At 38.9% G+C, this 13,886-nt stretch overlaps 1 protein-coding gene across 2 annotated transcripts in view; it reads left to right on the forward strand.

The window, feature by feature from the left end:
- The window catches only part of GRM7 (glutamate metabotropic receptor 7), a 466,740-nt gene that overhangs the window by 365,325 nt on the left and 87,529 nt on the right, over positions 1-13,886 (forward strand). For both annotated transcript variants that reach the window (XM_087708909.1, XM_087708910.1), the window contains exon 8: positions 9,625-10,560. In XM_087708909.1, the coding sequence (XP_087565035.1) occupies positions 9,625-10,560 (936 nt within the window). The remainder of the gene's footprint in view (positions 1-9,624; positions 10,561-13,886) is intronic.

Raw genomic sequence — 13,886 nt, forward strand, 5'->3', positions numbered from 1 at the left:
CACAAGGGGAGGGGGTGCAACAAAGAGACAAACAATAGTGAACAAAATAAAATGGTAAACCACAACATGCATTCAACAGTCAGCACTCGGGCGGGTAAATTGTAAACCTATCCCCAGGCCTGCTGGGAGAGCCAGGTCTTGAGGGCTGTGCGGAAGGTCTGGATGGTGGTGAGGGTACGAATCTCAACGGGGAGCTCGTTCCACAGGGTCGGAGCTGCAACAGAAAAGGCTCTCCTCCGCGTAGTCGCCAGTCGGCACTGACTGGCGGATGGAATTCGGAGGAGGCCCAGCCTGTGCGATCTAATCGGTCGGAGGGAGGTGATCGGCAGAAGGCGGTCTCTCAAATATCCAGATCCACTACCATGGAGTGCTTTAAAGGTGGTCATCAATACCCTGAAGCGCACCCGGAGACCGACAGGTAGCCAATGCAGCTCACGGAGGATGGGTGTAATGTGGGCGAACCGCGGTGCGCCCACTATCACTCGCGCGGCTGCATTCTGGACTAACTGCAGTCGCCGGATGCTCTTCAAGGGCAACCCCTTGAAAATATATTATCTAGATAATTCTGCATGATTTATAAGAGTCAACAATGATTTGATTGTCTACTAGATTATATGTAGATACAAATGATATAGTTATAAAACCATACTTATACATATAAGAGTATTTATTTAATGTTTACATTACCCATTTTATAGTTTGAGGTGATTCTGAAACTTATATATTTGTCCATAAAAGCTCATCTATGGAAAGAAAAGTGAACTTTTATTGAACATAAAATTGGGAAGGCACAGAAGTAAGGATATTGGCCAGCAATAAAGCAATAAAGGTGGTTTCCTATTGTTCAATCTGCGTAACCTAACTCTCGCCAAGGAGTCTTAATCTGAGCAGAATTTTTTTAAACTGATTTAGAGTCATGCATAAACATGAATAGAAGCAATTTAAACAGTAAGTAGAGCTCTGCTCTTGGAAAATTCAGTCTGTTTTAAATGGTTGTAATCTCTATTTGCTAATTAATTAAGTTTTTTTTTTTATAATTAAGAGAAATAGTGGGTTTTGGTTTGCTGACATGGGCATTGCCAAGATGAAGTTCTCAGGTCTTTGGATGCAGCTGTGATGGTTCTGGTTCTGATTCTGTGAAAGCAGCAAGGCTGCTCCTCTATTGAATTGAAAACCCAACAACTTTGACCTGTCAAAGGGATAGCTGAATAATCTAATATATAATAACTTCAAGGATGGCTTTCTGGTCTAAACAGAATCTATGATATTAATTTAGTGTATTGTTCACTCATAAAAATCTGACTCTTGGGAGTCATGTTCACAGCTGGTGATTAGTTTTCTGACTGATGTTCATGTGGAATTGTTTCTTAGTGAAATATGTCACAGTTGCCCTGTTCAGAACCAAAACAATTATAGCACAAGGGACATTGGATGACAAAAATACAGATATGCAGTTACTTGGAAGAGGAGGTAGAGGAGGAGGAGGAGGAGGAGGAGGAGGAGGAGGAGGAGGAGGAGGAAGAGGAGGAGGAGGAGGAGGAGGAGGAGAACAGGAAGGAGGAGGAAATAATTGTTCTATGCCAGGCAAATGTACATAACAAGGAAATAAATTTCATTTGGGTTGGTTGGCAAGCAGTGTTCTGAAAAAGAGAGAGCGAGACACCCAAAGCACAGATGAAAATAGTTTTTTAGGCATATCTTTCTTCCAACAAGAAGAAAAGAAGCTGAGCCACCAAAAGATCACAGCATTGGTCTACAAATGTAGTAAAATGATAGAGTAAATGTTTTGCATGCTGAAAGTCAATAGTTCTATTCAACAGAAGAGTACAAAAGAATGAAGACCTGCTGCCCTTTTGGAATCAGCCATGGATGCAAGGTTTGGAGCCAGGGGAACAATTTGCCTCTCCTCTGTTGCAAAATGAAAATAAAATTATAGTGTTTGGATTCCTGAAGATGTGATAGTAGAAATGGAACAATTTATGGTAGGGCTTAGGAAATAATGTGGTTTCAACTCTGAATATATTATCTAGATAATTCTGAACTAGATGCACCTAATTTCTGTGATTCATGGACAATTTGTTTTTAAAGTTCTGGTATTCTACTCCTTTGAATGCTGCAGTTCCAATGAGAATCAGATTTATATTTATGATTTCAACCCCCTGCTTAGGTGGGAAGCCCTACACCACTTCAGACAAATGGTTATCTAGTGTCTTCTTAAACACTTTCAGTTTACATTTACATTGAAACCAATAAGTACAGAAGCATTTGAGCATTATTTCCCATTATTTAAGTAAGCCAATACATTTTGGGCTGAGTTACTGGTTGATTCAGCAATCAAATTAGAATTGTTGTGGTTTATGTACTCTGTGGCCCTCATGTTTTATAAAAAAGATTCATATGAATTTTTTAAAATGTCCACCCAGTCAGTAGCAAACAATAATATGAGAAATAATAATCAAATATTAGACATAGTGCTCAAGTAGCATGAAGGAAAGAGGATAAAGCCTTTGTAGCTCTGTACTGAGGGAGTGATGTGCAGGCTGAAGACGTAGCAACTGCATTAAAATGATTTGAAAAAAATAAGGGAGATAAAATGTTCATCAGAAGAATCATGTTCAAAATAGATAAAACTGTTGTGAAAGAAGACCACTGCAGAATTCATGGTCAGGTTTTAGTAATATAATCAATATTTCCTTTGCAATGTAATTGTGGTCTCTGAGGAGTTTTAAAAACCATTTCTTCTCAACACAGAAACATTCTGACAGAAAACAACAGTAATAGTTTAATATTGTGCCTAATTTCTGTGATTCATGGACAATTTGTTTTTAAAGTTCTGGTATTCTACTCCTTTGAATGCTGCAGTTCCAATGAGAATCAGATTTATATTTATGATTTCAAACAAAGTCATGCAAAAGAGCAGCATGAAATACGTTGACTTTTAAAACACACTGAGAAAAATACTATCACTTAAAAAGCCTTCTCAAGTTACTGCCTCACATAATTGCTATTTCTTTGCCCAGCAATCTCCTGGGTAGATAAACCAGCCATGAAAAATATATAAAAACATGATGATGTCCATCCATCACGTTCAAAGAGGACCTTGATCTAATGGACTGTGGGCTGTCCACAGTGTGTCCACAGGTGGATGGTAAGGCTGTACTAGCACAGAATGTTCTGCCACATGTCTGGCACACATCTGTGGGCATCATTGTTACAGAGTTTGCAACTCTGGCTTTGCAAAGTGCTTGCTTCTCTTGTGCTGTGGTTGGTCTTCTGTCTTCAAATGTCTGGAAGCCTTGGTGGATAAATGTGTGTCATGTTGATCAGTCTTGTGCCAGGGGTTCCCAAGAGGAGCTGTCGATATCCAGGGACTTGAAAGATACTTTCAACATGTCTTTGTATCACTTACTTTGTCTCTTGTGTGATCATTTTCCTTGAGAGAGCTCACCATAGAGGAGCTATTTAGGGATGCAATGGTCTGGCCATTAAAATATATATAAATTATATAATGGCCATGAAAAGTATATAAAAACATAATAACACATACAACTGCTAGATCAGACTGTGGCCCATATACGCCAATAGTAGCCAATTAGCTGCATAAAAAAGCCCACTGGTCTCTCAGTAAGTGAATTTCAGAGGCAGTCACACTGCTATCAAGGCTAATAGCCATTGATCTCTGTGACATCCATGAATTGCTATGCCATTTTTGAAGCCAACAAAGCAGCTGCTATGTTATATTGTATACTATATAGTATGCAGTAAATTAAAACAAAACGAAACATTTTTTCTTTAACCTAAATTCTTCTAAATTTCAATGGGTGGCCTCTGTATCTGATCAAAAGTTCATCCACTTTTGTTATTGATATTAGGCATTTTGTTAAACAAAAACATCACAATTTAAATAAAAAAAGGTTTTCCCTCTATCAAGGCCCATAGTTAAATATTATTTTCCTTTTTCTGTACCAAGTGAATAGTACCAAGTTAACATTTTTCATCTTTTTTCCCCTTCTATGCATCTCGGATTTATGTTAATTACTTGATAATGTTTTTTTTACAGAATAACAGAGTTGGAAGGGATCTTGGAGGTCTTCTAGTCCAACCTCCTGCTCAAGCAGAATACCCTATACCATTTTAGACAAATGATTATTTAATCACTTCTTTAAAGTCTTCAGCAATAGAGTATTCATGACTCCTGGAGGCAAGTTGTTCCACTGATTAATTATTCAAACTGTAATGAAATTTCTCCTTAGTTCTAGGTTGCTTCTCTCCTTGATTAATTTCCATTCATTTCTTCTTGTCCTGCCATCAGGTGCTTTGGAGAACAGGTTGATCATCTCTTCTTTGTGGCAGTCCCTTAGATATTGGAACATGTCACCCTAGTTTTGTTCACTAAACTAAACATACCCAATTCCTGCAACCATTCTTTTAATCAACTTTCAATAAAAACAATGGAAAGACTTTCAAGGACTACTCAAACACTCATGTGCACCATATAATTTACAACAAAGCAAACAGGCTGAATCAGCTCATCCAAAATCCCACCATGGTCTGATTGAAAAATGTTGTGTTTTTGTTTTCAATCACAATCTTTTTGTGATCTTTTTCAATCATAATCTGTAGCAAGGTGTAAAAAATGTGGAGAAAAAGCTGCATTGCAATACAATTTCCCTCCACTGCAACACATTTGCAAGACATGGCCAAAAAGGCTATAACTTCTCATGATAATAGATAATCATGGGATGGCAAATGATCTCTTATATGCAAAGGTTAGGATTGTCCTGCAGCTCTGAGCTGCCAAAATATTAAGGCAGGGATGGAGTTGATTTTTTACTGTAATCAGTAGCTCCTGGATTCTCAACATCTTCAACCTTCTTTTCAAGCAGGAAAATTGTTCTGGGGAGGAGTAGCTGGTCTTCTGCCATTCTTTCTTGATTGCCAAGTTCAACTACATAGCTCTTTCTTAGGAACCTCATTCATGTTCCAGACAAAGCATAAAAAAACCACCAGAAGCAGTTTTGCCTGGAAGAAGGCACCACACACGTTTACACTGTCTTCTTATTCCCTGCAGACAATAATTTAAGATTGGGGGAAAGGATCTAATCTTTTTTTTATTGATCATAGCAATTTTTGATGTATTGATGTGGCTTGCATTCACAAAACCTCCTTGACATATTCTTAATGTCATTATCAGTTTGAAGCCCAGGATTTTTTTAAAAAAAATAATTACATTATTTAATGCATAAGCTTGAGAATCAAAGTCATGAAAATATTCTCGTCTATCAAACTCAATATATCAAAGGTCTTGGAGCTATTGTCTTAGTAACTGGAAAAAAATGGCAAGATTGCAATAAATATGAGAACAATCCTCAATGGACATTCCTATTATTTCTATTGAACTCAGATTAAGGTAAAGGTTCCCCTCACACATATGTGCTAGCCATTCCCAACTCTAGGGGACAGTGCTCACCTCTGTTTCAAAGCCGAAGAGCCAGTGGTGTCCAAAGATGACTCTATGGTCATGTGGCCAGCATGACTAAACCTTAAAGGCACACAGAACACTGTTACCTATCCAGAAAAGGTAGTTCCTATTTTTCTACTTGCATTTTTAAATGCTTTTGAAGTGCTAGTTGGCAGAAGCTGGGACAAATAATGGGAGCTCACTCTGTTATGCAGCACTAAGGATTCAAACCACCAACCTTCCAGAAATCACTTCCGGTTTGTCTGTTGGGCTGTTTTTAGTCCTCCGGAAGGCCCCGAAAGGCTCCAGGGGGCTTATACCGGCCCTACGAGTAAACTGGAAGTTTATTCCCAAACTTCTGGTTTGCCCATAGGGCTGGTTTTTTTGCTCTCTGGACACTTCAGGGAAGCTCCAGGGGGCGGTGGGCTGTTTTTGCCCTCCCCAGGCTCCTCTAAAGCCTCTGGAGCCTGAGGAGGGTGAAAAATGGCCTCAAAAAAGGCTAAATAGTCCAGAGCATTCACACTGGCCAGCTGACAGGGCAACACCTCGCGTGCCCTGACAAATTGCTCCACGTGCCACCTGTGGCATGCATGCCATAGTTTCTCCATCCTGGTTCTAGACTGTCGGAAGAACACGTATCATGCACTTTTTTCACTTTTTTCATCCTGGACTGGACCTAAGGAGAGATTGGACAATCATTTGTCTGAAATGTTATGGGGCCCTGAGCAGGGGTTTGGACTAGAAGACCTCCAAGGTCCCTTCCAACTCTGTTGTTCTGCTCTGCTCTGCTGTGTTCCTCTCTGCTTTGTTCTGCTGTGCTGTGACCTGCTCTGCTCTTTTCTGAATGATGGTTGCAATGGTTGATTGTAGCCTTTCTCAAACATTTTTTCTCTTAGAACCCCTTCCCACATTTAAAAGTTCCCCAAAGAGTTATTATTTATATGGGTTATATTTATCAATATTTACTATATTAAAAATTAAAATTGATGCATTCGCTGCTGCTACCACTTCTCATGATTATTTGATGAGATTGTTAATATTGTATTACTTTTCAACATAGGTTGGCAAATTTTTTTATTTTTATTTTGAGGACCCTTGAGTGGGTCTTGGGCTCCTAGGAGCACACTTTAAGAAATGCTTGTCTGCTGCAATCATCTTTACATGGGCTGCCTTGGAACACCATTCAGACACTGTAAATGATGCAGATTGCAGCAGCCTACTTATTGGCAGGCAAGAGCTGCCAATCTCACATAACAGTCCCCAGGATTGTAATGTCAGTGTCAAACAACAAGCCAGACTTGTTGACTATATTCAGTAGAAAGGAAATGACTTTTATTTTCATGGACATATTAAACAGTGAAAGGGTGAGAAAAATTTCTTAATTTCATCTGTGTGGTCCTGTTAGTGAATTACGTGCTAATTTATTCTGACCTCCTGCTTGCATGTATCCAAGAAAAATAAAATGGCATGACTGTTGCCAGCTTTTTTGAGATTGTGTAGGTATTACCTGAGATCATAAATAAAACAGTGCCGCTCACATGTCGGGTTCTTCTCCATACTCTCTAGTTCAGGGGTGTCAAACCCAATTTCATTGAGGGCCGCATGAGGGTTGTGTTTGACCTCAGGATGTTGAGGTGGATGTGTCCAGGGTCGGGGGGGTCCAACTCAATATCACTCATGTTGAGGGCTTCTGTGGTGGCGGAGCACTCTGCCAGTGAAAATGGACTCCTGAGCCCCGTTTTGAGTTGCAGCAGCTTCCTGGAATCCTCTGCCAGCAAAAATGGAGCTCGTGAGGGCCTCAGGCAGCCCTCCCAAGCTCCATTTTTACTGTCAGAGACACCACGTGCCAATCCTTCTCACTTTCCAGGCGGCCTCATGGGCCAGATCTAAGCACCACATGAGCTGGATGCAGCCCCTGGACCTTGAGTTTGACACCCCTGCTGTAGTTCATCTTTTGAAAATATAGGGCATTGAAAATGGGGGGGGGGGTTGTAGGCCTGCCAGAAATGATATGTTCGAGGAACATTTTGCTCAGAAAATGTTGGGGAAAAAGTACTAAATATTAAATCTGTCTATACTGAAAGCCAGATTTCTTTATTTGCAACCTGTATAGACACAGTGTATGTAGTAGTGAAGCTGCCTATCCACCCATCCATCCATTTCCCTGTTGCTGTTTCACACAATCTAATTGGATAGAGCACCAAGGACTAATGGTGGGTAAACCCAATTCTTCAATTATGAATATATAGTAGCAAAATTAATTCTAGAGTTTATCTTCTTGTAACAAGATATGTTTGAGAGATCTCACTGATCTATTTATTTGTTTAGATTTGGGTGAACCTAGAGTATCTGCAGAACCCCAAAATTTGAAGAGTTATTAAACAAGTATCAGTAGGTCACAATACAACATGTACTAAAGAATGTGAAGTCACATTCTTTAGTACATGGAACCCAAAGTGTCCCTTTTGTGCCAGACCTAAAACATATCAGTATTAGTAAGGTGGACACAATTAATAAGACAGCAGTATTCCAGTATTTGAGGAGCTTCCACACAGAAGAGAGAGTCAACTTATTTACCAAAGCACCAGAAGGCAAATCAAGAAATGATGGCTGGAAAGTAATTAAGGAGAGAAGCAACCTAGAACCAAGGAGAAACTGCCTAACAATGAGATCAATTAACCAGTGGAACACTTGACTTCAGAAATTGTGGGTGCTTCATCACTGGAAGTTTTTAAGAAGAGACTGGACATCTACTTTTGTGAAATAGTATAGAGTCTCTGCTTGAGCAGGTGGCTGGACTAGAAGACCTCCAAGGTCCTTTGCTACCTCTATTCTATTCAAAGTACCTAGCGTATAGGGCAAGAATCTTTAAAAATAACTTCTAGAGATATCCATCTGGCTATTTTGTTGCCTTGGAATGTGACATACAACTTCAATTCACTAGGTTTCATTTTGCCCACAGAGAATAATATCTTGTTCTTCTGAAACTCATACACGGCCAATTTATGTAGAAAAGAACAAAGCAATTTTTGTTCTAGTCATTGTCTCTGTTAGCATAGCCAGACTGTATTATAATGTGACTTAGGGAAAAAAAATCTGCACGTACAAAGACAAATAAATCCTTATTCTGAAACAGAATGTTCAGTCCATTGTGACTTCCGAGGAAATTTGGATGTCTATCAATCATCTTTTCAATGTCACTCAATGTAAATCTGCAGCGTCGGTAAATGGACCTCAATGAAACTCATTATTTAACATATAGTAGGGCACTTCAGGAAAAGAAAGATTAAAAATTTGGATCAGTTTTCATTCTTCCGGGGACTAGTACAGGCAGCAGCTTTTCTAATTGGAGATCTTTGTTTAAAAATAAAATGAAAATCCTTGACAGGCTTGCTTGAAATAACCATGTTGAAATAGTATGTTTAATATAGATAAGGGATTGGGCAATTCAGCCATTTTACTGTTATTCACATCTTTCCAGTGTGTGGCGGGGGGGGGAGGACACAACGTGGATCAGGATTCCTAAAAATCAGTGTGAACCTAGATCACTGTACATGCATACATCAAAACGTGCTTCCAATTTTAATTATTTATTAAATAAATTTATGTAGCTGCCCACCTCGCACATAGGTGACTCAAGGCATCAGTGTTGGGAAACAAATAATTCAGGATTTGAAAAGAAAAAATAAAGGCCTCTTTCAAGAAAGCTTTAAGAGCCATGATTATTCAGGCTTCCCTTGTTCATTAAACTATGGCCACACTTCAAGCAAATTCTGCAAAAATGGACTTTTCACGTTCTAAACGATTATGCTGGCTATCCAAGGGTTTGTTCTTTGGTCACAAGGGAAGAATAATGCAAGAAATGCTATGCTAATAGGAGAAAATGCATTGTTCCAATTATGTGGGTTTCCATCGAAACTATTTTCATGCTATTTCCCTATGGTAATAACCTTTATTTCCTTTAGTATTTGCTTCTTTGTGGAGTTTTTATTTTTATTTCTTACTCCCTCAGCAACAGTTCTCATTTTCTTCCTGGCTGTTACCATCTCTTTTTTAATCCAATATATTCATGTTCATTTCTCTTTGTTAATCAACTAACCAATCCACTTGATAGTCACTTCCGGATAAGCAGTCTCATTTATTCTATGTTCTTTTACTCTTAGGTGGATGAAATGCAGTGGGGCAAAGGAGTGAAGAAAACCCCTTCTTCAGTCTGCAGTCTTCCCTGTAAACCAGGAGAACGAAAAAGGATTATGAAAGGGATGAGCTGCTGCTGGCAGTGTGAACTGTGTGATGGTTACCAATACCAGTTTGACGAAGTGAGCTGCAAGCTGTGCTCCTACAGTCAACGGCCAAATGAGAATCGCACAGGATGTAGCCCTATCCCTATTGTAAAGTTGGAGTGGCATTCACCCTGGGCGGTCATCCCAGTCTTTCTCGCCATGCTTGGAATTATTGCCACCATATTCGTCATGGCAACCTTCATTCGATATAATGATACTCCCATTGTGAGGGCTTCTGGAAGGGAACTTAGCTATGTTTTATTGACAGGAATATTTCTGTGTTATATCATCACTTTCTTGATGATTGCCAAGCCAGATGTTGCCGTGTGTTCTTTCCGGCGCATCTTCCTGGGATTGGGAATGTGCATAAGCTATGCCGCTCTGTTGACTAAAACAAACCGTATCTATCGCATATTTGAACAAGGTAAAAAATCAGTGACAGCTCCCAGGCTTATTAGCCCAACATCACAATTAGCAATCACATCAAGTTTGATATCAGTACAACTACTTGGAGTTTTCATTTGGTTTGCTGTTGATCCACCAAACAGTATTATAGATTATGATGAACATAAATCTATGGAGCCAGATCAAGCCAGAGGCGTTCTCAAATGTGACATTACGGATCTACAAATAATATGCTCTTTGGGGTATAGCATTCTACTAATGGTTACATGCACTGTTTATGCCATCAAGACTCGGGGTGTCCCAGAGAATTTTAATGAAGCCAAACCCATTGGATTCACTATGTACACTACATGTATAGTATGGCTTGCCTTCATTCCAATATTTTTTTGCACTTCCCAAGCAGCTGAAAAGGTAGGTGAAAATCAAGTAATTTATAAAACCATTACATTTTAAAATACGAGTGTTGAAAACCACCTTCTGGATATGGGGAAAAATGATTGGTAAGTGCTTCAGCTATACATAAAGTTGCTGATGTTGTTTTTCCTGTAGTTAGGTGAAGGTTATGATGATAGTGATTGATAAAGAGCCAAGGTGGCGCAGTGGTTAAATGCAGCACTGCAGGCTACTGCTAGATCAGCAGGTCAGCGGTTCAAATCTCACCGGCTCAGGGTTGACTCAGCCTTCCATCCTTCCGAGGTGGGTAAAATGAGGACCCAGATTGTTGGGGGCAATATGCTGACTCTTTGTAAACCGCTTAGAGAGGCCTGAAAGGCCTATGAAGCGGTATATAAGTCTACTGCTATTGCTATATTGCTATTGCTATTAAAGTGGTAAATAAATCACAAGAATCACTTAATCCATTAATTCGATGGTTGTAACTGTTATCAGCCACAACTGGAATGTAGTAATCATTGCAATATGAAATGCAGTGTATAGCTTAATCAGCTTACTTATTCTTAATGTCTGTCAAAAAATATTTTGCTAGGGTCCATGTTTTTCAGTTCAGACAAAGTGAGAGCAAAAGATTGTTTCTTGCTATGGTATCAATTCTTCAACTATGAAGTAAATATTAACGGTCATTCCTGAAATCATACGGAATCAAACTTATTAATATGTACCAAGTATACTTAACAATAACTATCAACATCCAGCCACCTCTTCATTGAAAAAAATATTGTGTTGCACTTATGAATTTAATAAAAAAGAAGAAGGTTCAGTTATGATTATCTCAGATTATGCCAATGGCATTCCAAGACTGTTTAGCTATTCTTGGGATTTTACTCAGATAAAAACAGTAGTAATACTTGGATCCAGTGAAAAAATATTGCCAATCATAATATTTTTTACTATAACTATGGCAACTTCAAACAAATGTTTGCATTAGAAAGGTATTAAATAAATTAATAAATGGTTATCAATAAATAAATGTCCAGGTAATCAAAATATATGGAGAACCAGATAGAACCAGGACCAGGCAGAGTCCAAATAGAACCATGACCAACCATATGTCATTGTTGAATTCAATTGTCTTAGCAGTTTTTCTCTGCAAAATTTGCATATGATATATCTGAATATGGGTTTGTGTCATTCTTCTCACTCCTTATTTTGTGATGAATTTTAAGTAATAAAACCAAGGACTGTTGTTAGGTAAGCTTCCCATTGGGAGAGCGAGTACGTTCAGTGAAGTATTGTGAGAGTTGTGTTGGAGAACACACAAACCAGCATCCAGAGACACTGCAGTTTAAATAGGCTTTTACTTTCGTGGAAATAGAGGTATCAGAGTCCATCAAACAGTCCAAGTCATACATGGATAAGACAGTCAGTCATCAATGTCTTTCAGTTAAGGGATAATCCAAATAACATAGTCCAGTATCATACAATCAGTTCGGTAATCAAAGTTTGCTAGCAGTTGCAAAACTTACAATAGCTCATGGCACTTTCTAACAGCCAGCTTCCACAACACTCAGATCAGATCAGCCCAGCAACTAACAAACAGAGAGGTAACAGTCATTCTGGCTCCCTCTTATGGCCGATTGAGGAAAACAGCAACCAATCACATTTTACAGTATGATTTAAAGAAACAGGTATAGCATTGTTACATGATTTATATATTGCCAACCCAACCATTAGATTATATTCCTAACAACTATATTAAAGTATTTTATATTCCCAAATCTGAATTGGGATTGATGTAGCTCCCAGTAGATGTTATATATTCAGTGTAATGCATTCTATGAGTATGTACATACAAGTACAACACTAACATGTAGAAGGAAAATGTCATCTTCTAAGTATAGCCATAAATATGAAGGGTACCATTCACTTTATACCATACATATATATTTGAAGGCTTTCTCCCTATGCTTTACATTCAGAGATGTGTGTGTTTATATACACATGCACATGTGTGTATGTGTAATGCACATATGTATATATATGCCCTGCCCTCAATCTACTAGCTGCCTTCTGAGTCCCAGCTGATTGACTGGTCTTTTTTTGTTGCCCTGCACAGGAGAACAGAGCTGGAAAGCAGGTTGGTGCGGTAAGGAGGGAATAGGGATTTTGCAGTATCCTTCCCCTGGAGTGGGGTGGAAATGGAGATTTTGCAGGATCCTTCCCTTGCCACATCCACCAAGCCACACCCACCAAGCCATGCCACACCCACCAAGCTACATCCACAGAACCAGTAGTAAAAAGTTTGAATCCCACCTCTGTTTCTCTCTCTCTCTCTCTCTCTCTCTCTCTCTCTCTCTCTCCCTCCCTCCCTCCCTCCCTCCCCCCTCTCTCTGCCTCTCTCTCTCTCTCTCTCTCTCTCTCTCTCTCTCTCTCTCTCTCTCTCTCTCTCTCTCTCTCTCTCATCTATCTATCTAGAGAGTATCTCACTGATTCACTACTAATATTAAATAACAAAATGTAGGTAATGAAAATCATACTGTTTCCTACATTTCCTAATTTAAATTAAATAGAATTGGAGTCTTTTCAGTGAGGACCATGAAACCATTCAAAACCCCACCAATATCTATTGGGGCCAAAACTAGGAAATGAGATAGCCTCCTTTAAAAAAGTACAGTGAACCTCATCCAATATCACTTAATCTATTGTGCCTTATATTTCCTAGAGGTCTTCCAAATTACTTCTGAAGGTCATTCCAATACTCTTAAGCATGTTTTAAAAGAAAAAGCTATTCTCCTAATGATTTCCACTCTTGACAAGCAGCATTAAATACAACTCCATGTCTGTTACTGTGCATTTAGATAATTACTACCTTGCTTAATGTCCCTAGTTAATGTTAATCTTCTTCTCTTCTTTTATATAAGATTAACTTGCTAATTTTGTTTCTCTTGTCAGCCTCCAGATCCAATTAGAAATGTTGGAGAGGGTATCTACTGTGCAATGAGTTTGTTCTATCTCAGCAAGAGAAAATTGTGCAACTGCTTTGCACAACATTGGTATTGTTCATTTTGTGCACAGAATTATAAAGTATCATTGGGTAGCTAACCAAAATCTATTTTGCAGTCAGTTCATTGAATATTCTCTTATCCCAGCAACTCTAATTCTACGGATTGTGTGATGAGCATCTCGTAGAAAGGTACCAACAGAAGCAAAGCATATGTTGTTCAAATTAACCCGTGTCACGGGGTCACAAATGACCCTCTTCTTAAATGCACTGATCTCTGCTTCAAAAGCAATATAATTATCTCTTAATTTGCACTTATGCAGTTTATTTGAGTGCATAT

The sequence above is a fragment of the Thamnophis sirtalis genome, unplaced genomic scaffold (genome assembly GCF_051295495.1).
Source record: "Thamnophis sirtalis isolate CommonGarterSnake01/CBP01778 unplaced genomic scaffold, rThaSir2_p1.2 scaffold_3, whole genome shotgun sequence".
Classification (NCBI taxonomy): Eukaryota; Metazoa; Chordata; class Lepidosauria; order Squamata; family Natricidae; genus Thamnophis; species Thamnophis sirtalis.